The following is a 24581-nucleotide window of genomic DNA, read 5'->3' on the forward strand; positions in this document are numbered from 1 at the left end:
CCAATTTAGTATTTGGTCACATTTTTCATCATCTATCATTAGTGACTGAATTACCACACTCAGTATTTGTGAGGACTAATCAGGTTGAGGAGTCTCTGTTCTACTTGAAAAGCTAAAGCTACACCCACAAACTGAAACTGAAGAAAATAGTCAACATAATCCACTTTTTTTTCTTACCTTTTATTTGCTCAGAAACGTCTGTACTCAAAAATATCTGACAGTGCAGAGACACGTGCAGATTTCAGGGCTGCAAATGTTTAACCAAGGGCAAAAAGCGACCGTTATCTTATCAAACACACGCACTTAGCCGTAGGAAAAGCTTCTGCTTGTCTATTGTGGACACGCAAAAGCAGGTCAGAGGTGATCGGATACTCACAGGGAGGAAAATATGAGGAAAGCTGTGAGTAAATAAAGGATACAGAGTGGGAGGAGGATTATGAATGAAACATGGCTGCTGTTATGACAGGAGAGGACAGGTACAGTGCAGGTAGTAAGGTGCTGGTTCATGCATTGTCTGACTCAATAATACATTCTGGTTGAGTGCTTTGATTGGGCCTGTGCATGTGTTTTGGACATGGTGACTAAGTGTTTGGCTGAAACAGTCACACAAAGGGGAATTTCTTGGTATTCTACGTCAAATAAAAGCTTGTCCAAAACAAACAGTCGCGGGGGGGGGGGGGGGGGCACCTTATGAACAGAGATGTCTTGACAGATCAACACTGAACCAGCACTGTGGTGTCTTTGTGAAGGAGAGTTAATAGGTCATGGGTTTACAGGTCATGAGTTCAGCTGTGGAGACTTCACCCCACCGTCAGCCCCATCGATGTGTTGGGGCTACCCCTCCAGCTGCCTGCTGCTAAAGGACATGTGATGTCAACATCCGCAGGTTACACGGTGGGTTTCTATGTTTTCACCATTTTACTACAAATGAATTACAATTTACAACACAACACAACTGCCTCCCATTTCCTGTCTCTCTCTCAACTCTCCTGTCCATTCAAGGCAAAAAATATGTTAAAAAAAAAAAAAAAAAAACTCCTGTTCTCAACTCACAACAAACCAGATCAAGGTACAGTTTATTTTCATGCCAAAAATGAATGGAGGTCAATGGCTAGATGTCTAGATCCAAAAGTTAAAAATGGTTTACTGATGCATCTATTTAACACATCAACTGCCTTTAATAACAGAATCCAGTGATATTAATTTTTCATGTGTATTAAAATAAAATGACAGCACAGAGAATAAGATGCCACATTTAAACCTGTCAGAGTGAGAGAGTGCAATATTTATAGATGCTTTTTGAGACTGACATAACTAGGGCTGCACGATATGCAAAAAACAAACAAACATCATTTTGTGATTATATGGGCAGATATTATGATGTAATTTCAGTGTGAATTGTTGGTTTTAATTTTCACTTAGGAAATATAAAGTTGATGATGTGATTTTATCAGGTCATGTACCAAACAAACGTGCCCCTTCACATCTTGAGGATAAAAATATTTGTTGTCCAGGGCGTCTCTGTAGTTACACAACACTTAGGGTGCTGACAATGTACAATAATGTTGTGACACATTTTACTTTCATCATACTATCAGTACATTGTGATTACAGTAATTGTGCAGCCCTCGAAATATCTCAACAACTATAGGATGGATCTGCGTGAACTTTAGTGCAAACACTCATGGACCCCAGAGCATGATGGGTAATGACTTTGCAGATCAAGCCACCAGGAGCAGGTTCTAATTGGCGGTGAAATCATTGGATTCAATAGATCACTCTTTTTTCTCATCCTACATTCTCTGTTAAAGCATCTGTATTTATATAATGCTAAACATCGGAGAATCAGTGAATCTTTAATTGAGTTGTGTCTTTTTTTCTGTGACCATGAAGAAGCGACAAGAGACATGAGAGTAGGAAATAACAGCACAATGGGAAACTTCCCTAATTGTAGCTGTGATGTTGGGCAGGGACGGGGAATTTTTCATTCAGTCAGAGGTCAGGTAAACATCAAGCCTCTGAGAGAGAGAGCTCCACTTCTCTGGAGCAAACTCCCTCTCACTCTCTCTCTCACACACACACACACACACATACAAGTGTGCCGGTCACACTGAGTGTGTGCCTGGCAGCTTTCGTAGGCGGGTAAACTCCATGTTTCCGCTGATTGCTGTGGAGCTGCTGGCCAGAGATTTTGTTTTGGCTGCACATGGAGAGAGTCAATTCTCTTCCAAACATAAAAAAAAGAAATCACGGTTCTGACAGACTTTATAAGATGACGTACAGTATATGTGAACCACATTTTCCTCACTGTCTCCCTCACTGAAGGGCCTGTGCTGTAAAGAGAGCCAATAAGTTACCAGTATTTCGACTCCTGGTCGGTCCCAAAAACTTCAGCTACTGAATGAAGGGAAATTTAAGGCAGAGATTGAAGGAGGATCCAAACACAGCCTGTGAGGCTCGTCTGTTTGGCGTTTGCACATGGGACTGTTGTCGTGTCAGAGTCCAGCAGATCTGTTCCCAGATTTCTTGGCTGAGGCTGAAGCCATAACTCACAGGTCAGTCCACCTCCGCTCAAAAAGTCCACACACCAGTCAGAGCAGAATGAGCCATAAAAAATGCCGGGATAAGAGAGAGTGTAGGAAGATAAAATACACTGTATTGATAGATAGATAGATGGATGGATGGATGGATGGATGGATGGATGGATGGATGGATGGATGGATGGATGGATGGATGGATGGATGGATGGATGGATGGATGGATAGATAGATAGATAGATAGATAGATAGATAGATAGATAGATAGATAGATAGATAGATAGATAGATAGATAGATAGATAGATAGATAGATAGATAGATAGATAGATAGATAGATAGATAGATAGATAGATAGATATTCACAGAATTATTGAAAATAGGGCTATGCAAATCATCCATCCAACCAAACATAAACACAGAAATAACCCCCTGGATTAGCTAACTACTGACAGATATATTCCTGGCTAACATAACTATCTGGCCACTATACTGAAGCTGTGGGTCTACATACTGGATAAACACTGGCAAATGAGAGTTGGTTTCTTTATGATATTGCTCTCCAATTATTAAAAAAAAAGTGCAATGGTTGGTCCATCCCATCTATTATCACAAAGATGATTGTGATTTATTTCTCCTCGACATTATCCAAACCACAGTGGAGGCAGAGCAGCAACAAGACTGTGCAAACAAAATAACCAGTGTTTACACCACATAAGGTTACTGAAATGGTTTTTTGTTTGTTTTTTTTAATCAATCCTTTCTCTGGATTCAGCATTTCCTTATAGGTCAAGAGTGGAAAGTTTGCATGACAAACACATATGGCCACAGTTTTGATTATAAGGCCAGGTTAAAGACTGCTGCACTTTTCCTTTACAGTAACACCAGTTTTGTGACTTTTCCCAGTAAGTGAGTGAGTCAATAAAACAGAAGACATCATTTTCTCCAGTAGAGTTACACACTGTCCTCTGTCCTGAGTGTCTCTCAGGCTTTTATGCACCACTTTATAAGTAAGATAAATAATTGATAATGTTTCTTTGCTTTCTCCTTAAGGAGTCTTAATGTGCCTCCCGTGTGTGTGTGTGTGTGTGTGTGTGTGTGTGTGTGTGTGTGTGTGTGTGTGTGTGTGTGTGTGTGTGTGTGTGTGTGTGTGTATTACAGTTCAAATGCAGCTCGGTTCCGCCGTGTGGGTGTGTGTTTTGCATGCGTGTGTTACGACATGTCCCCCTCTGCTGTGGTTTGTGACTACGTCAGTGTTGCAACACACACGCGTAGTCCAACTCACTTAAACACAACTTATGCAGACTCATCTTAACGTAACACACTTAATCACTGTGCCCTCTCATCCCTTCCTGCTAATCGCACCACATCTTCCTCTCCTGTGGGGAAACACAGGACCCGACTCGTCATGCGGTTTCTTTTTGGCTCCTATGATATTAATGTTTGCACTGAAATATATTTGGTTAAATGTGAGCTCTTATGTTTAAAACTGGTCAAATCAATACATTAATGTCATTAGTTGTGCAGGTATTTGACCATGAATCAAAGTTTCGGACTATTAAAATTCTGACCTGATGGTGATGCTAGACGGAAAAGACAAGACATTAAAACTGTGGTCTTTCCTCTGGGGACCAAAATGTCATAGAAATGAGCTAACTGGTGGAGATATAAGAACAGATGGACATATAGCCTCTGTGACGTCACCCTCATGCTACTGAAGAGGGTTACATGCTGTCATTCCAACATCCCACCATTTAGACATACCGCTATTCCGACATGCCATCGTCCCACCATTCCAACAAGGCTTTCAATATAAGGAAATGTGTGTTACTCAATAGGTGACTTATCTGGACTCTCTACAGTACTTCTGGACTCTCTCTATCTATCTGGCCTGTCTAGCCTCTACCTGGTCTTTTTACTAAACTTAACCAACTCCTTTCATCACTGTCTAATGCAGTGCAAAATCTTTTGGGGAAAAAATACGCTTATTAAGGAATTGGAGGCAAGAATTGTCGGAATAATGGGACATTTGATAGAAAATTAAGTGTTGCCATTTAGACAATTAGAGGCCTACAGTACGTCGGACTGGTGGGATGTTGGAATGGCGGTTGCCCCCCTCTGAAGAGCAGTTTCAAAGCTCAGAGTGAACTGTCCTGCTGTCGCCATTTGGCAATACCTGACTCCGCCAAACTCCTGGCTAATCCAAGGATGAAGATGACAAAGACCTGGAGCATGTGTGAAGCCAAGACTTCACCCACTTCCCAGTGAGGTTGTCATGAGGGAGGGAATTAGCTGCAGAGACCAAATGTTCTTGTTTATTTCTGCAGTAAAGTTGGACACACTAACACAGGAGTCCATGGGGACTGATTGCAGCCAAATTCAAGTGGCCATTCAAGACACAGCAGTTAGTTGCACTTCAATGTCTGGTTCATCAATCACACAGCTGACGTTTTCACGCTACAGTTCGGGTCACGGTGGTCATGAGCTCATCGCTCAAAAGCAAATGGTGATACAGGAAACAGCTCTGCTCTTTGAAGACGTGCTCTGTGGATCCAAGCTGCAGCGAGGAATCTGCTGAGAGAACTAATCCCATTAACAAAAACACACATGAACATGAGCGGCTGAATCTAAAATAGCAAATATATTCAGCACAAAGACGAGAGCGGAGGAAGCTGCAGCAGCAACGAGCAATCAGAGTGTATCAGAGGGGCAGGAGTGAGGGGTTGTTGTACAATGGCCACCCTGATGAATGTGACTGGATGTGACTTGTCAGATGATGTGAGCCGGTGATTGTGAAACAAGAATTCAACACCTGATTTCAGGTACTTGACAGTAGAGAGAGACAGAGAGAGTTGCCAAGTAACAAAACCAGAGAGAGGAAGCTGGAGAGAGCGTCTGCAGACTGCAGGGAGAAGATGCAACCGCCACACAGAGGCCTGGGGCTCGGATCCAGAACATTCTTGCTGTGTATTCTCCAGCCAGCGGCGTTAACCACTACACCACTGTGCCGTCCACAGTCAACAACACAGTGAATTCAGTGCTCTGCCTGAACTAAGGCCCAGTTTAAGAACAGATTTTGGGTCTGATTAATGTTGTAGTCAAGACCACCTAACCTAAGACCGAGTCAAGACCAAGACCAAGACTTTGATGGGGTTCGAGACTGAGTCCAGACCAAGACCAAACCAATATGAGACCATTCAGTGCCAGTACTCACAACAGTCATATGGCTTGATATTTAGATTAATCCTCAACTAGAAAGAAAAGATAATTTGATATAAACTGCTGATGTCTCCAACTTTTGACACTGGTGCAACACACAGTTTTTCAGATAGTTACACAAACATAAACTTTAGTGGAACAATAAATTACATTCATCAACCAAAGTGAGTGAGTGACAGAGACACATTAGTGATTTAAAAAGAAAAAAACAAGGTGTCACTGCAGCTTTGGTCTTGACTGGTCTTGAGAAAAAATCCAGAATCCAGCTCCACCGAGACCGAGACTGAGTAAAAATGTAGACGATTCCAAGACCTTCAAAATGTGGTCACAAGACCGGTCCGAGTACCACAACACTAGGCCTGCTTCCCAAAAAGCGTCAAACAACCAGTTGTGTACTTTTACAATTGGTTGTACAGCCAGCTGGTGACACCGATCGTCCTCCATATTCTGAAGTCACAATTGATCACACAAGTTTCTGTGCGATCCCAGGATCACCACTGTGAATAGTCTGGTGTGCGCATTCAGAGGATTATAATGTTAAAAATGAAACGGTCCTCATGTCTGTGGTTTACCTCTCATCAACCCGTGGTTTTACACAGCCAGGTCTCTGTTGCATCTGGCTGAAAGACAAAGACATGCAGTAAATAATTAGTTCTGAGCCAAAAGGGAGCAGCAGGTCGGTCTAAATTAAGTTGGGTTCCAGTGGATTTTATAGTTTCTGACAGGTCTTCATTGCACTTTTCCAACATATTGTCTCTTTTCCGCGCGGTACGGTCTGAACCGCAGCAGGAACTGCAAGTGTCAGCAGAAGCTCTGCTCAGGAGGGACGGAAAAAAATCATTTGAGTGTCTTTTTTTTCTTACTTAAGTCATTAGAGACACATTGGTTTTACTGCAGGCTGCTGGAGTCGGCCAAAGGAGTGAAGACAAAGACAATACGCTCTTCATTTCACTCGCTCCGCACACTTGGATCAACACATCGCCACGGCAGCCCAGAAACACACTAGGGTTGTCTTCACAGGAAATCAAACCTACCATTAGGTTAGTCATAATCACTGAAGATGCGTATTGACTTTCATGGCTTCAGATGGATTCTTTGCACTTTTTCAAAACACCACATTATGTAGTGTACGCTCACCATCACCAGCTACATCTAGAGGCCTGGAACAAGATTGAGGGTATTTGCCGTTTGATCCCTGTCTGAGGCTGGCTGGATGAAAAGATTAAAGCTGCACCAAATGTATAGCGGAGCGTAAACAAAACACAGTTTTCGGTGTGTTTTTAGGCAGCCGGGCAAGTGTCCACAGCTGACATGATTCAGATGAACAGATAGAGTCGGAGAGGGGGAAGACAGAGGAGATGGATGACGAGCGAGATAAGGCCAGCAAGGCATCGCTCTGCAACAACACGTTAAGCTAACACAGACAGCCCAGTTTTGTTTTCCCACGGGATATACAGAGGGTCCCAGTGAAAGACACACACACACACACACACACACACACATGAATATAGTCAAAAACACAGAGATCCCATCTGCCCCAGCGCTTTAATCAGCTTATCACTCCCTGCACTGAGACCATTCAGAACGACTATATCAAGCTTTGACATACATTAGCAGCACAACTGGGATCAAGCAATATACAGTTTGCAACCCAACACCATCGTCACACACACACACACACACACACACGTCCAATACACTGCAGCTAAAGACACTTTCCACACACGCACATGTGCACAAATTGGGGGCTTAAGCTGCATGCAGAGCAAAACACACATCCCAAAAAAAAGATTGGACACATCCTCTGCATGTAAGCACCATAGAAATCACTAAAACACACAACATGAACAAGGGAGAGACACGCAACAGAGCATGCACAGGCAAATACAAACTGTGTGTGTGTGTGTGTGTGTGTGTGTGTGTGTGTTTGCATTTCTGACTGGATGCCAAAGCCCAGCTGATCTCTCAGTAAATATGGACATATGGTCAGCCTCTGTAGGGAGAGGAGGAGAGAGACAGAGCATATGAGGATGACACGGAGATGGTTCTTGGCGAGTTTTCCCCCCTCATCTGTCCACCGAGAGACCGCAGCAGGCGGAGACATCTTATCCTCCCAGGACATGTGTTCCTTTTCCCAAAAGCTGACATGTTTAGCCTTTTGGACTCTCCACTTCACGGCGGGGAGCAGGTCAGAGGTGTCCACTCGCGGTTATGTAACGATGAGACTATTCACTGGGTGAAAACAAGGGAATTGTTGCTGCCAGACTGACTGGTTAGTTATGTAAGATTCACAGAGCTGGTCGAGGAGCTCATGAGAATCATGGGACGAGTCGGTCAAAACATAAAACTGTGGCAGCTACTGTCGATCTGCAATCTGTCTTCCCTGTTACATCTGAGACAGAACCCGTGACCTTTGACCCACTGTCCTCGCTGAAGTTTACTTTTCAATCTCTCAGCACTGTAGAGAATCCAGTCTGATAAATGTTATCATTTTCTTGAGGCGTCCAGCAGCCGGACTAAAAGACACTCAGAGGCTGTGTCCCGCTTCAGGGGACACAACCTGTTCAGGCTGTCCTTAATGATGCAGGCCAAACAGAAATGAGATGGTCTGACCACCAGCTGTGTCCACTCTCAATGTAACATCAAAAAACGCCACACCTGTCACCTAGCAACCTTGAGTTTTTACTGTTGTACTGCAAGTTGTTTAACTGAGCTGATATCAGATATCACATTAAAGGGGAACTATGTAAGTACGGTCGGTTTTCTACTGTTTTGCTAACCCTCCTCTCGGCCATGTGCATTTGTTTTCAACAAAGCCGGCAAGAAAGCAATCCATGGATCAGTGGGTAACATTATCTATCATAAACGTGTTAGGATGTGTAGTATTATCTGTCATAAACAAGAGATTACGGGTTACAGGGCGCGTTTGTGTCGCGGTGCGCAGAGACGAGAGCTGGGACACCGGGTTGGAGGTTCTGATCTTATACAATGTTGGTTTTCAGCCAAGAGATGCTAGGTAGCAGAGAGCCTCCATTCTCCGTGTAACAAGTTACATGTCATTTATTTAACCATCACAATTACTCCAAAGTAACACCGGGGCTGTGTTTAGCTCAGTTGGTAGAGCACTCACCCCATGTGTTGAGGCTACAGTCCTCACTGCATTTTCCTCTTTAACGGGTTATGGTTATCCTCTGTCAGTGTACTACTGCCATATTACATCCATTACTAGCACACAATGAATCCTAGGATATGTCGAATCCTCTATTTGGAGTCTTCTTCAGGAAATGAAGGCCACATTTCTCTGCTGCATTTGGAGGAGCTTTCAATATGAGACTGTCTGGTTGTGACACAGTTGGTCCTCTGAATCAGGACAGAAACTAGATGCAACATATTTCAATTCTACCCTTGTGTGCTCATATCTGTGACTAACTGTCAATTTAAGACTGATGGGTAAAATGCATGTAGATTAAACTGTAAGCATTGGTGTCATTAATAAAAAAAAACTATTGACTGAAAAAGAAGATAGATACTTGTTACACGGAGAATCTTTGGAGACATCTTTATCTGTATTTCTATTATAACAAAAAACTGGATGGAATATGTTTTACAGTGTTTTACTTGCAGATTAGCAAACTCTTTACACACCATTGATTAGCAACTTTAATCTCATCTCACTGAAATATTTTGTTAGGCATCAGATTTCTCAATGAAACGTACCAGGAATGACCACTTGACTTTGAAAACCACTGTTTTGTCAGACAACCTAGACCCATATCTCTGGGTCTGGACTCTCTCTCCACATCTGGTTGTAGCTGCTCAGCTAACTGCTCCATCCTAGCCCGGTGTGGTCTGTGTCTGCTAACGAGCTTTTTCACATCAAACCGCAACACATTGCAATAAAAGAGCAGCAGTAGATAAAACAGCTTATAGTTTAATGATGGAAAAGTTAAAAGTCGGCACAAATGAACAGTTGATCTAAATTTAGGGGATTTTATTTAACATTTGGGGAAGTTAGGAAGCTTTGAGGATACTTTTTCCTATCTGCAGTTTGGATAGGAACATTGACTGAGGATTGACTGTTTATCTGTAATGACTTTTTTTTCCTATTACAGGTCCTAACCCTAATTACCATAGTTACTAAACACTTCAGAAAGGATCCGCAAGTTTAAAAGTTTCCGTTGTACGGCCCCTGATGAAGTCTCGACAAGTATTCGGCTGCATCAGTGTAACAGCGTCAGAGTAGGAAACAGACTTAGAGACTGAACTCACATCAGACAAGCAGCAGCAGCAGCAGTAGCAGAGCAGCTCTGACTGGACGTCTGTTTGCTGTAATAATCACTGCATATGCATCAAATCCCTGTCAGTCCTGCAGTGTCTGTCACATACCCTGGTATCTCTCTCTTCTTCCCATTTCCACCTCCCTCCAGCAACTCTCTTCATTTCTGAGCCTTTAAACTGCTGCAATCTGTCGGGCTCTCAGATCTCAGCGTCTCCCTCTCCCCTCTGAGTTGCTGGCTGTTAATCAGAGCTGCCTGGGACGCCAGGCGGCTGCTGTCATGATGCCCAGCCCCGGGCTCCAGGCAGCAATATTTATCATTGTCAACAAGCGTGCTCCGATTCACCGGCCACCCACATCCTTAAAAACCAACGAGAGAAATTAAGTGCCGTGTTTGTGGAGGAGATCGTGCAACGCAGTGATGTCATGATGTGAAAGGAGCTGTGGTTTGTGACGAGTCCAGCTCAGGCAGAAACATGGATCTATTATAAGACCATCCATGGACAGAAACCACCGAATATTAGCAGCAATCACCAGGAGTAACAGTTGATCCTGAGAGAGGGAAAGAGGCACCAAACAAGTTGCATTATGGGAAATCTGGAAAAAATCTGCCTTTGTCGCTTTGATTTAGATCCCTCACCAGACTCATCAAATAGGCTACACAATCCAACAACTCCAAAACGCTCTCGTGGACAAGTTGTGACCTGCACATTCACCACGCTATGAGATAATAACAGAACGTTACGAGACAGTTGTGTGCGAGGTAAATTCATGCAAAACCGCTGATGCGCGTTCCCGTCGGAGGCAGTTTTTCAACAAGCAGTCTCTGTATTTGCCTCGAAAACAACTCTGTCTCGTAACGTTCCGTTATTATCTCAGCGTGTTGAATGTGCAGCTTACAACTTGTCCATGAGAGCATTTTGGAGTTGTTGGATTGTGTATTTGATGAGTTTAATGATGGAAACCAAGAAATCCCATTAGCCTCCGTAGTGTAGCTCTGAGCAGCTCGTGGCTCTGCTCCGCCGTTCTAAAAATAGCTTGCACCGACAAAGGTAACGAACCTACTGCTAAAACTATAGGGATTATGGGCCAATTTGCCAAAATGTTGAACTATCCCTTTAACATGTTCTATTTTTCTAATACATAGATATTTTCTTATGATGCAGCTATTTTTCTTGTGTATTTTATCTACATCCCTTTCATATTGTGTATTGTTGGAGCAGCTGTAACATGACATAACTTCCCATGGGGATCAAGCAGTATTCTGATTATGATTAAAGAAACCTTTCTGTGTGTGAGATTACAAAGTGGTGACTGGTCTTGATATTGTGGCTGCAGCATCATTTACTTCTCTTTCTAGTCCTGTGTGTTCCCATGTTTCTGCCTAATCATACATGTGCTGTGAGTTGCTACAGTTTCAGTAGCAGAGTGCCCCTTTCACACCCAGTCATTTTACCACAGTGCGTTTTATTGAGCAGTCGCTCTCTTAAAGAGGGTGTGGTGTGGAGGAGATGGTGGAGGGTGGGGTCATCGTCACCCACCAGACTGCAATCTGCAGCACACAGTAACACAACTTGTGCACAGCCTTAATGACAGCCTGCTAGCACAAGACTTGAGTGAGAGATTGTGTGCGTGTCCACATTTTGCCAAGTAAATAATGCAGCAGTCGAACACGATCAAAGTAAACAAAAAAGCATTGAGGGAGCTGGGAGAAAGTGCTGCATGTCAATTATTGATGCTGAAATGAGATTTGACGAGCCAAACACCTGCCTGCGCTCAACTGGTCCCGCACCAGATTTCACATCATCAGGACCTGGGCTTGGCCGTGACGAGTCATAAAGTCCCACAGCACTGAAGAAATGTGAGGAGTGGCAGTTTGCAGCCATATGCTGGAACCAGGAGGGTCTTGTCCTGGTGTTTACAGGCCACTTCAAAGAGCAGAAAAATAAGACAAACAGTAAACAACGAGATGACTTTAACATTTTTTTATTAACTGTTTAGAATACACCGTGGTAAAGCATTTTGGATCTTCACTTTGTAGACTCTTTGGGCATCCAGTGCCAGATTCAACAGCACTTTTTGTTCACTGTCGCTGCTGCCGTGTTCTCCCCCCCTCCTCCCCCCTCTCCGATCTCTGCTGCTTCCTCATCTACCTGCGACAGCCACAGGTACGCCGAAGAAACTCAAACAATAAACCATAAACTCTGACTGTATCCTAAAAAAGTTAAAGGAGCTCGATGCAGAGGGCGGAGATCTCGTACACGGTAGAGGGGGGAGAAGGGGGGGGGGGCACGGACCTCCACTCTCGCTCCCGCAGCGACAACCAGGAAGTCAAATAAATACACAAGTCTCACGTTCTTCTGTAGCTTCCCCACGGAGCAGCGGGGCACATGTAGCATTCCTCTGTTTACAACATCCTCGCTTGTGACTGGTGCCTGTGTTTGCATGTGTTTGTTTTGTTTTTTTAAATGTGACCCTTAAATGTCGATCAGATTGTACTTCAAAGCAAAGAGATTGAATTCTGTACACACTCGTCCGATATTAAAAAATACATTAAATTACATTTTCCAAATAAATATTGGTCCATTTTCATTAGTATGCCAAGTACATCTTCCTGAGACACTTTCAGAACCATAGACATATTTATACACCATAGATATAATTATTTCTATCCATGATCTATACTCTTGTCAGCCTTCCCTTTCACCCATCCTTTGATCATCTCTCCGGAGGCAAAAGAAACTCTTCATGCTACACTTACTTCGACCATCCCTCATCATATGACTTGCTCTCTCGTCCGTGTCAAGACATACGTAGTAAACAGATTCCTGTGGCTGCACCAGCGCAGCGTGATCCAAGACGTGAAACCATGCTTCAGATGCAGACGCACATGGAGACATCGTTACAGTCGAGATACGCACACACATACATGCACACGCGCACACACACACACACACACGCCGCCAACTGACCTGAATGTCCACCTGTGCTGTGAAGTGATTACTTGTGTTGAGAGTTATACGTGTGCTTTGTTGAGAGGGAATACCCTAAAGTAGATGTATACAAATGTTTCACTCACATGCTGACAAAAACTTGTAGTAGAATAATTATAATTATAATAATAATAATAACAATAACAGTCTTACAGCCAAAACGTCTTTTTTTTTTTTGAAAATACAAATGTGTTTATGGAAGCTTTTTGTGACGTTTCACAGTATCAACGTGGTTCTCGACAGTCACCACACTGTAGCTCTCAGCAGTGTGTATGGAACACACACACACATAGACTACACGCACACACGCACACACACATTAAGTACCTTTACATGAGGAACCACAATCACAAACATCATCTGGCTTCATCCTCACCATCATCATTTACACCAGTCTATTATTGCTTTAGTTTACTGATGTTGTTACACAAGATCAAGTGAAGGAAATTGGGGGGAAATGTATCGTCCGTCTCGTCTCCCAGGGAGGCAGTCCTGACCTGCAGCCCGGATAAGAGCTTTTTTTTCAAAACAAAAGTCTTCACAGGAAACAGAAGTAACAGTTACTGAATCATCCATGAACGTGATGTAAGGCAGCGCAGGGTCATCAGATGGGTATCCCTTCTTCAGACGTATGTGTACATACAAAAAGTCACTGTTCTTTTCTTTGTCAGTTCAAGTCCCCATCGGTCTATACGTTAGAGACGGCGCTGTTGGTGTCTCGCGCCTGACGGATGCCGTACAGCCACTTGATGACCCGGGCGTTCCTCTCGATGACGGAGATGCCGTATGGAACCCGCTCATTGGCTCTCGAGGGCCCGTCCTCGTCCTCCTCGTCCTCCTTCGCCCGGTCCGCCTCGTCTCCGCACTCGGAGCTGGGCGTGCTGACGCTGCGCAGCTTGGACACCGACACGATGTCCGAGTTGGCCCTCGTGAAGCGCTCCACGCCGCCCATCCCCTCCACCTCGCCTGGGTCCAGCCCGCAGTAGTTGAAGAACCGCTCCAGGTCGGCGGTGGCGCGGGAGTAGCGGTCGCTCAGGTCCGATTTGGAGCGGTGTAAGGATGGGTGCTTACGGGCCGAGCCCTTGGAGCTGGCGTTGGATATGCGGGTGAAGGCGGGGGAGGCGGGCGGGATCATGCCCGCTCTGACCAGCAACGGACTCGGGGGCAGGTAGACCGGGGGCGAGGGCAGGGTTACGGAGGGTGTGGTGAGCTGGTTGTGAGCTGGCGGAGGCGGCGGCGGGGGGACCTGGGGGTGTGCGACTTGGCCCTGGGGGGTCTGTCTGGGCCGGAGCTGAGGCTGCAGCTGGGCCCTCTGGGGCTTCCTTATCTCCGCCTGAGGCCGCACGTCCACCCTGCGCACAGTCACTGAGTTGGGGGAGCTGTAGGGGACCGGCGCCCCGATGCGCGGTGCTCGCGCCGGGATCGGGGGAGGACGCCGGGTAACTTCTGCCGTGGGAGTCCGGAGGTTGTTATTGAGCGGAGAGGAAGTGGAGGAAGAGGTGGACGAAGAGTTGGCGGTGCCGTGGTTCAAAGGTTTGAGGTTGTTGAGGAGCCGGTTGTTCCTCTCCTGCTCGGCCGACAGGCTGCTGCCGATGCTCTTCGCTCCCGATGAAGGCGACGATGAGGAGGGGGAGGTGGAGGACGAGGACTGGGACGAGGGCAGCGGTCCGTCGCACACGTCGTTGATTAGATTGTTCAGAATGTCCAAGTTGAGAGCGGGTCCTCTTCTCCGCACCAGCCCCTCTCTCCCTCCTCCGTTCTCCACGTCGGCCGGGCAGCGGGGGACTTTGCGGGCCGGGGGGGTGCTGATCTGGCAGTGGAGCATCATCCCTGGGGGGACGAGGGGCTTGCGGATGATGGGTGGTTTGATGGGGGCCTGGCGGGTGAGGGCCACCTGCTGGCTCTTGACGTACTTGGCCTTGTCCGCCTCCAGGCGCTCCACTGCGCTCAGTTTGCGGGCCCCGGGCTCGGCCTGCCGGCGGAAGTATTCTGGGCCCTTGTTAAGTATCCTGAAGGGCATGGCTGAGGTGAAGGGAACGCCGGCCAGACGGCCATCTGAGGGCCGCAGGGTCTCCACCGGCATTCTGGAGGAGCTGGAGAGAGAGAGAGAGAGATGTTCAGTCAGAAGGTTGTTGAAACAATCATGTGCAAAGAAACAAAGAGCTGATGAGAACAAGCTCAGACTGTGAGACTGGTTCAGCTAAACGTGAATAAGTGTTTTCCAGCTGTGTGATGTGAACATGAGGAGGTGAAGAGTGAAGTGACAGAAGGAGAGGTGGCTGAGAACATCCTCGCCGACCGAGCTCCCTCATGTCCCCTCCAAGCTTAAGAAAATAGCTCTTTTGTACTCTCTCTTTTCTTCCCACTCTCCTCCTCCCCCTCCTCCCGGCCCCGCTCCCTCGCCCCCCCCAGAGCCCCTTTTAACTTCCTTACCGGTCGCTGCGCTGCTGCTCTCACTTCTCTCCCTTTCTTCCTCCGTCGCCCCTATTGCTCTTTTATCCTTCTTCGTTTCCCCCCTCAGTGAAAGGCTACTTGTGGGACGGGGTCGGTCGAGGTCAAATTCCACATCGGGCCCGGGCCGGACCACCTCTATTGGCACAGCAGTGGCCCAAGAAGGGGGTGAGGGCAGTGGATCGGGGTCACGGTGCAGCTGATGGGAGCTCTTTATCCACAAACGCCTGGAAGATCAGCCGGGCAAAGACACCGGCAACTCGACAGCCTTTATGATCCCCCCCTCCTCCTCTCACGGTGTCTGTCCAACCGGTCCGTGCAGTGCAGCCCCCCTCAGTCCACGGTCCAGCTGTTAATACACACAAAAAGCCGGCAACTCAGCTGGAGAGCCCCACAGTCCTGGAGAGGGTTAAAAAACAGATGCAAGTCCAAGTCAGAGTGTGTTTTTCTGTCCGTCTCTCATTAACAAAAAAAAAAACATCCACACACACTGATACACACACACACACACACTCTCGCACACACACGCTGCTCTGGCTGACAGACAGGGACTCTCTTCAATACTGAAGTGGAGCAGACGGGACAGGCTTTAATACCACGTCTGGCTCCTCCCAGCCCGGCCAATCACATGTCGGGCCGGGAGCCTCGGCGGGGGCACGCGGGGGCGGGGCTGTGGGCGGGAGGCGCGCTCGCATTGGTCCACCTCGAAAGGGATTCTGACCAATTGGACCCCTCCCCCCTTGGAGCACAACAAAACACTGAGGCAGGGTTTTCATTCAAATGAAAATTCTTTGAAAGGGAGAAAGGGGGTGGATGGGAGAGTGGGGGGAGAAGGTGGGGAAGGGGGGAGAAAGGGAGAGGAGGACAACGGGCAAAACAGCTGCAATTTTTTACATAGAGTTGCATCAAGCCCAGTGGGGTGCTATGAAAACACTGAAAGCTGCACAACTGTTCCTCCTCTTTAGCTCTTTGTCTTGTCCTCAGTGGAGACACAGTGTGGACAACAGAGACACAGTAAACAATGGAGGATTATCTCACTCTTCAGTCCAACTCTGCCCTCATTCGGATTTGAACCTTTTCGCTGGTGTTTGTAATGTAACAACAACAGAATCTAAAAACTGACCCGAGAAATGCAGCAGAAACAAAAACACAGACCAGTGGAAGTTCCTCTTTCTCCCAATTACTCTCACTTTTAGCAGTTCAAAGCACCGCTGACACAAACACTCACACAAATACACAATGTTCATCTTATTTTTCTTCTTTCTCCAAGCTCTGATTATCATTCTCTCCCTCCCCCTCCGTCCCCCTCCTTATCATTTACAACATTACACTCCAGGTTACATCACACCCAGTCGGTGCGCCCGCTCTCTCGCTCTCTCCTCCTCCTCCTCTTCACCTCCACCTCCAACATATCTATCCACACATTTTTAATTAGTCTTTTTATAGCAGTCTTCTCCTGTCTCTCTCAACATGTGACCCTGTTTCCCCACATCTCCCCCCTCTCTCTCTGTCTCTCTCTCTTTTTCTCTCTCATCCTTGAACAGCAGATGAGAAAAAGCAATCATGACAGTTAAGACTTGGACACACACACACACAGTACACACACACACTTATTTTCAGGTACTTCAAGAGCTTAAAAACTCAGAGACGTGCGCACACAGCCGCACACTTTACTTTCATCTTCACCATGTGACAAACCAAAGAAGAGTCTAAAATAGTCCGGCTTAAATTAAAAACACATTTGCATCACAGAAAATAATTATTCACAAAAACCTCATGCGACCAAAAGCCTTCAGGAAAAATCCTGAGGGAATACATATAGAGCGAGAAAAGAAAAAAGTACTGTTAGGGAAAAGGAAACAAGCTCTGAGTAAGAAGGAAATTTCACATCTTACAAGGCAAAGAGAGGAGGGAGGGCTTCGTTAGTTTCAGTCGGGGGAAAACAGAAACTCTCCAGATGAGACATACAGGAAATGAAGACGACTTCACCACAGTTGGGACACGCGAGACATTCAAAAGGACTCAGTGATGTGTTGATGATGAGGGCTCGTCCTCAAAACCTCAAGCTTCAATTCATTACAAACACAAGAATTTATATAATAAATGTGCATAAAGAAAGTTCACTTGCAACACTAGTTCAACACAGTATGGTAAAATACAAAAGACCACTGAAAAAAGTGAAGACAACCGCTATCAGCCCAGGGAATATTTGAATACAGGCAAAACATATCTGTGAAAATAAGTTATTATTATCTTATTGTACTGCACAGAGTTCTTACTTTTTGACCAATTTGTGTTCACAAGTACACTTTTTGGTCATCTTTGTCGTTACATACTCAAATGCTTCTCTGACAGGAGGGTCTACTCAGGAAACAGAAAGAAAAGCCCGTCTGTAACACCGGGGGGGAAAAAGGCCTCGTCCACCACACTGAAAACACCAGCTTCACTACAGCAGCTATAGGTAATTATAGAAACGGTTGTATATGTGTCCATTCATAGAAACTCATCCTGAAGACTTTACCAGAAATGCTGAAGACAAACGTGTGGTGGCGGAAACCTCGGCTCCCTCAGGTTTAGTATGCTGTGGCCTTGTCATTACCCTCACACAGGCCTCTCCTGGAAAAAACACATCCTTTGAGTCCACATTTAGAGCCTTTTCATGTCCACAAAAAAAAGACCAATGTCTTTAATAATGGCCGATGGCTGGGTCTGAGAAAATGACACAAATACTTTGACAGAGGTCCCGGTTTCTGCCTTTTAGCGAAATATGATGACGTAATTTAAAGTCTCCGTCCCAGCTGCTGTGACGCACACTTTACTATATATAAATCACGTAAACACAAAGGAGAAGATGCTTTGGTTGTCTCCTGAGCTCAACTCTTTCAACTGAAGGTGTTAAAGCTACCACGCCAGAGCTGTGTGCACGCAAACACACTCTCCCTCTCTCACACACACACACACACACACACACCCACATAAAACCCATTTCAGCTGATAACTACAATCCCATGATCCGCTCATTATTCTGCCTCTTTGTTTCCTTCCTGGCCTCCGACAATTCAGCCATGACACATGATACATAGAAACAGTGGGCGATGGAGAAACGGAGAGTGAGCGTAAAAGCATGAGCAGTAATTATTGTTGGTGCAAGGTCTTCACAAAAAAAAGGGTCAAAATAAAAGCAGTTAAATGAATTTGCACATGGAGATCAGTATGTAAATCAAAACCCAGTTACCTTCCTTAACGCTGGACCAGAGAGCGATCAGACCCATCTACATGCAAATATTGTTGGCCCAGATCCTCCTCAATCCTAAAAAACAGCAGCTTTTGTCATTCATTTCCTCATTGTACATTGTATAGGTGCTAACGTGTATGAGAACAGCGCCGTTAAACCTCTAGCTGCCACAGAACAAGGTGCGAATAGATCGAGCGTGGGTCAACGTGTGTGTAGCAATAACTCCCTGAAGGGAAACAAAAACATCCCTCGGCCTGTTCGTCTTGTTTTTTCCCCAACTTTCCATCCATCTCTCATTTTTCCATTCATGTTCACACAAAACAGCTGATGTCTCCAGAAGCGACGAGCGCACCGCAGGCGCCGACCGCAGCGACGGACCCACGGGTGATATTTCTATTCCGCGATGGAAACTTTGCTCGGGGTCGATTATTGCCGAACTATGCAAACCGCTCCGTTGTTATGAATCTGCCCTGTTTTTAACAGCCACCGTATTATTAGAGCGAGGGTAATGAAATGCCTTATGATGTTCGCTGTGCGTGTGTGAGAGGGATTGTGTTTCACTGTGACAGAGTGAGTGAGTAATATATTAGCAAGAGACAGAAAGAACGGAGGTGTGCATGTTGTCCAGATTTGTTGGGACGGGTGGAAGGGGAAGCTGCAGCTGAAAGGAAGAGATGACTCGCACTTCACCACAACTGGATGACTACGGCTCTCTACCAACCAGCCCGCACAACACTAATTATAGGGAGAGCCCAATATTTTCTAGCACTTAGTAACTGAATATAAACAGCAAACACCAGCACGTGAGGAAGAGGAATTCAGGAGGAGAGGGAAGAGGAACGAGAAACACAATCTGTATCTGATGGTTTTCTACTTTTCTTCCTACAAAATGTGACAAAAAAAACAAAACAGGAAGATGCTGCAAACATTGTTCAACATGCAGGAACAAGGTTTGTTTGTGTGCGTGTGTTTGCGAGTGTGTGTTCTGTGACGCCAGCTGGGTTGTCATATCTCGGTGGCCTTGGTCCCAGCGGACGCTGAACCCAGACTAATAAAAACAGGAGAGACCCCACCTAAAGACGTGTCACCAGAAAATCCTGTCCTGACTGAAACTCAGAGAAAGAAATGAAGATAAGATGGTTTCACCGGACAACACGACTCGCAAACAATATCCACATCCCCTCAATCTTTGAGTTAAGTTTGTAGGCGATGACTCTTTGAGAGCGTCACCTTCACCCCAAGCAGAGGGGGGAGAGAAAAAGGGGGAGGGCAAGTTAGTCAGTAGTGATTTCTGTTGGTTCTTCTCCCACTGGAGGGACGAGCAGGAAGCAATGACGCATTTCACAACAGGAAATGTGTGAGAAAGGGAGAAAAAGCAAACAAACGTGCCCGGTTGGAGTGTTTGCCTCCAACTGTGGGTGTGTGACCAGCAGATTGTCCCTGTTTTACGGTGACCTTAGCGTCTATTTCTGGGCCTTTTGGACAACAGCTTCTTCACTGTGTGAGCCGATGGTCCGACCATCCACTGCTTAACAAAGATGGCAAAACTAGAAAAAATAAAGAAAATAGATCGAGACATCTTAATACAGACTTCAGTATATTCTCTTTCAAAAATGTGAGATCTGTGAAGCTGGGGCTACACACAGTCTTTTGAGAATGACTGCAACTGTAATGTTTTTTTATGCACAAAGATAAGGGCAAACATCTAAAGATGAACACCCAAGTTCATCCTTCAGCTTTGAAACTTAGTCCAACAACAATAATTATCAATATAAACTAAACCATAAACTCACAATACTGGTGTTTCCTGTTACACCAGACCTCTGAAAAGTCAAACGCTGGCTTGATATTGGCGTTACCTCCAGATGCTGCTCCCATTAACACACATACTCTTGCAGATTGCCCCAGTTATCAGGTTTTAATCAAACGTGGTTAAAAATGTCCCATATGATGTCATCACCACTTTATCTAGATGGAAAACATCGCTAAGTCAAATAATAATGTCAAGTGCAAAGCCATCAAGTCGTCTTTACAATAATGCCGGAGTGAGGCTGAGTGGACATTAGAGAGACGGGACAGGAAGTGAGGAAGGAAACACTGAAGGACCTTTGTGCACCGTATCCATGGAAAGATCGGCTCTTGTCCCAGCTGTGGCTTGGACACTTTGGGCTTAATTGACTCAGTTAAGCATCTTCCTAATGTCTTCTGGTTGAATAATAGTCTATAAACCTCACGACGAGTCGGGTTCATACTCTGGCCCCCGGCCCATCACCCCACATGGACGCCCTGGCTTCAGTTTTTAAGTCAATAAAAAGCTTTAAAAAGAGAGGGTTCAAAAGGTTATCAGCCACACCCCCCCAGGGCTGATTTAGGGCGCTCCAAAGACAGCTAATGAAGACGGAGAGGTGAGCGCCACGGGACCAGACTTCACAGGAGTCAACCCTTGGTATCTTGGCTTCACCACAGCGCCGTGCAGTTATCATCTGTGGCCACGCTGCTCATTTCCTACACCAAACAGCTCCTGGCTGGGCGGAGAGCTCCTCTCACATGCATGACTGAAGTGTCTGGACCCCAGCGTTATGAAACCGTGTTATGCACCGGGGTCTAGTCGACTGCAAAAACAACCATTGAACCATAAGCAGACAGTTATTATAGCATCTAGCTCCATCTTTGTATGCCCCCTCCCCTCCTCCACATCTGCCCATCACTGTCTGCGTCTGTGGCCCCGGGAAACACATACACACACACACACACACACACACATCCATGCGCAATTACACCCAAGGGTGAGATGGGGAGGGGTGAAGCTCTGTGTCTAGTGCGCTTATGTGTAGCTGTGCATCCATGAATGTCAGCATCCTCATTTTCTCTGTGAGTGTTTATGTGGTAAGGAGAGTTTTGACTGAGTAGGTAATCAGTGGAGAGCAGGTGGCTGAGTCCTCCCTCAGGAAAACTAAGCCAAGCATCAAAGATTAAAACATTATGACATCTGCCATTTGCCTGTGTGGGCCAAAGAGGAGTAAAAATAAAAGATTGCAACATAAACAAGAACAACAACATGCATTTTGTCATATTTACATTTACAAGTAGCATCTCATCGTCCAAAGATGAGACACTGATAGACAGTCAGAGATTTTCCCACACACTCTACTGATGTGTACATTCTTTAGTTTAGTGTGTGCCTTTTACAAAACCCAGTGGAAAACAACACAACATAAGCCTCCTGTGGTAGCTTTGAATGACAACATGCCAACCTCAAGATTTAGTTGAGGAAAAAGGATCTTTTTTTTTTTCTTTTTTTAGATATAATAAACATATCTCCTTTTCTCCCTGTAGCAACTAGTATACAGGATTTACGATGCCCAGAGAGACTCCGGCCTGGCCGAGTCTCTGGAGGGAGAAATAACTGATCCAGCAAAGAATTTGTGCTGATGATGGAAACTGATGGTATTACCCGATCTGATCTGCAAATCCAGATTTGGAGAAAAGTAAAAAAGAAAAAAAACTGCATGTTTAAATGTGTTTGGATCAATGGTTGGAGGCAACTCCTCTCATCTCACTCAGGTGCAGCTAATCTGTTAGGTAACACACACACACACACACACACACACACACACACACACACACACACACACCTGGGGACATATGGGCACAGAGACAGAAGTGTGCTTAAACACGCTAATTCAATTACATGCCAACTGCAGACTAAAGGACACACAACTACATGAAGCACACACCTCAGTAAGTAGAATTCAAATACACACATGTACACACACAGCTGTTTGTGGCAACAAGGCCTGAGGGCAAACAATAATGCACAGAGATATAAGATGACCCCCCCCCCTCCCCTTCAACATGCTGATGATGAACACATTCCAGAGACATGCGAGTTACAGAGCCGCCACACACACAAACACACACACACACACACACACACACACACAGAGTGGGGAGGGAGAGTGGTCACTGGAGTCGCCCCAGTGGCTTGGCTTCACTGTTGGTTTGGATACAGGGAGTGTTTCACTCACAGCACAAAATCTCACACACACACACACACACACACACACACACACGGTTTCACACGCACAAACACAGTCGCACACTCGGCTCATTCTTGAGCTGTTAACCCTTTTCTTCCATGACCATCTCTGCACTGACGGAGAGAGGAGCTGAAAGTTTAACAGGTGAGTTTCTGTTTGTTTTAGCTGACAGCCTGAGGGGATCTACACACACACACACACACACACTTACTGAAAGATAATTAAAACCATACAGGGTTCATCAAACTCTTTCAGATCTTAGCCCTTCATCAGCTCAGTCTGTGAGATAATCTGAGGACACACCAACACTTTCCTTTTCTGCTGGAAACACAGTAGCCTCAGTGTCAGGTTGTCAGAGGCACAACACACACACACACTCAGCCCGCCTGCCACACAGCCTCTCACCCCCTTACAGCTGAAGGAATGAAAATAGTCCTGGAACAGCGCTGCCAAATGTTATAATCAAGACCAGTATTTTTAGATTTGGCATAGCACGTCAAGGACAAGGAAGCACAGGCTGGGACAGAAAGAGACAATAGCTGCCTCGGTCATAATAGAGGTTTTCAGTTGCTCTGCTGCATGGTGAGCCCACAAGTGGCAGACTGACACTCCTCTTGCTATCATTAGATATTAGCAGCAACAAATGATCTCATCTCTCCACATATAAAATTAACAATAAAAAGATATAATAACAGAAATATCATCTTCAACCATCACTCTCGACTGTTTTAATCACACTTGCCAAACCTCGTGTCTACACACTGCTCTGTTCAAACAGGACAGAAGGATAAGTTTACTCACATGGAGGCGGTAAAATCCCTAAACTGGGTCTCAGGAATAAGATCAAGCTGAGTCGCACTCAGAGATGACTGAAGGTACAGCTCTCAGGTCTGCTACGAGCGCCGCTGTGCCGGTATGCGAGCAGCAGAGTGCTCCTGCGTGTGAGCGAGCAAAACAAACACTAACCTGAGCGTCTCTCCGCTCCTTAGGCTAATACGCTCTCCTCCTTCTCCTCCCACTGCCGGCAGGACTCCACCCCCCTCCTGTGCAGAAGCAGGAAGAGAGTTGGGAGAGCAGGAAGCATAAGCCTTCGGTTGTAATCACACGATCTTTCTGGCTCTCTCATTATCCTGACTTTCTTTAGAAGTACCACTTCCACTACCCACGGCACTGGCACTGTTGATCCAGGAAAGTGAACAATGCTGCTTTTGATTTGATTAATCCTGTTGCTGTTGTGGCACATTACAAGGATCAGTATCAGTGATTGTTATGACTAAAACAAACAAATAAAAAAAAGACACATTTCAGTTCTGTTAAATGAGTTTTTATCGGTGTCTGCGATGTGATTCCACAACCAGGACTTGACTCTGCTTTGATTGACGACCACTTTGTCTTTTTCTCCTTATTCCAAACAAACTGCTGCAGCCACTTTGGCAGACGCTGTTGAAATTATCAAATGCATCCTTCCTGTTCACAAGAGGAGCTTTCCTGGGAAAGACACGGCAGCAGGTCCAGCAGGAATAGGCAGACATTTAAAAACTCTCTGCTTTTGTACAGTTCCCAAGTTTGACGCGTCGTCTTTTTAATACAGGATAGCTTACAACTTTATCATGAGATATCAAATGATCTGATAGAATAACATCTGATAGATATCATTATGATTAGTCACTTAAAGGTCCCATAAAGTAGACTTTTTTATGTCTTTTTTTTTATTTTTACGAATAGCAAGTCTACATATTCTATAAATACTGTTCAACCAATACAGTTTTACAGTTTCCTAAAAGTGATTAATTAAGCATTTAACTACTGAATCTATCAACTGTTCAATGCAC

The 24581-nt window shown here is 45.5% G+C and overlaps 1 protein-coding gene across 1 annotated transcript; it reads right to left on the reverse strand.

Annotated features, from left to right (window-relative positions):
* Positions 1-11988: 11988 nt before the first annotated feature.
* Positions 11989-23712, reverse strand: LOC146984169 (protein FAM110A). The gene is made up of 3 exons (XM_085781087.1): positions 23551-23712; positions 15457-15873; positions 11989-15116 (listed from the first exon to the last, which is right to left on the reverse strand). Exon 3 carries the CDS (start codon positions 15104-15106, stop codon positions 13712-13714), a length of 1395 nt encoding a protein of 464 aa, XP_085637213.1. The 5' UTR covers positions 15107-15116; positions 15457-15873; positions 23551-23712; the 3' UTR covers positions 11989-13711.
* Between the last annotated feature and the right edge of the window lie 869 nt (positions 23713-24581).

Source organism: Trachurus japonicus, chromosome 7, assembly GCF_045865225.1.
Source record: "Trachurus japonicus isolate A0001 chromosome 7, Traja_1.0".
In the NCBI taxonomy this organism is placed as follows: Eukaryota; Metazoa; Chordata; class Actinopteri; order Carangiformes; family Carangidae; genus Trachurus; species Trachurus japonicus.

What these genes read in the sequence shown, in the direction of transcription:
- LOC146984169 (XM_085781087.1), bottom strand. Translation starts at nt 15,106, where the DNA reads ATGCCGGTGGAGACCCTGCGGCCCTCAGATGGCCGTCTGGCCGGCGTT.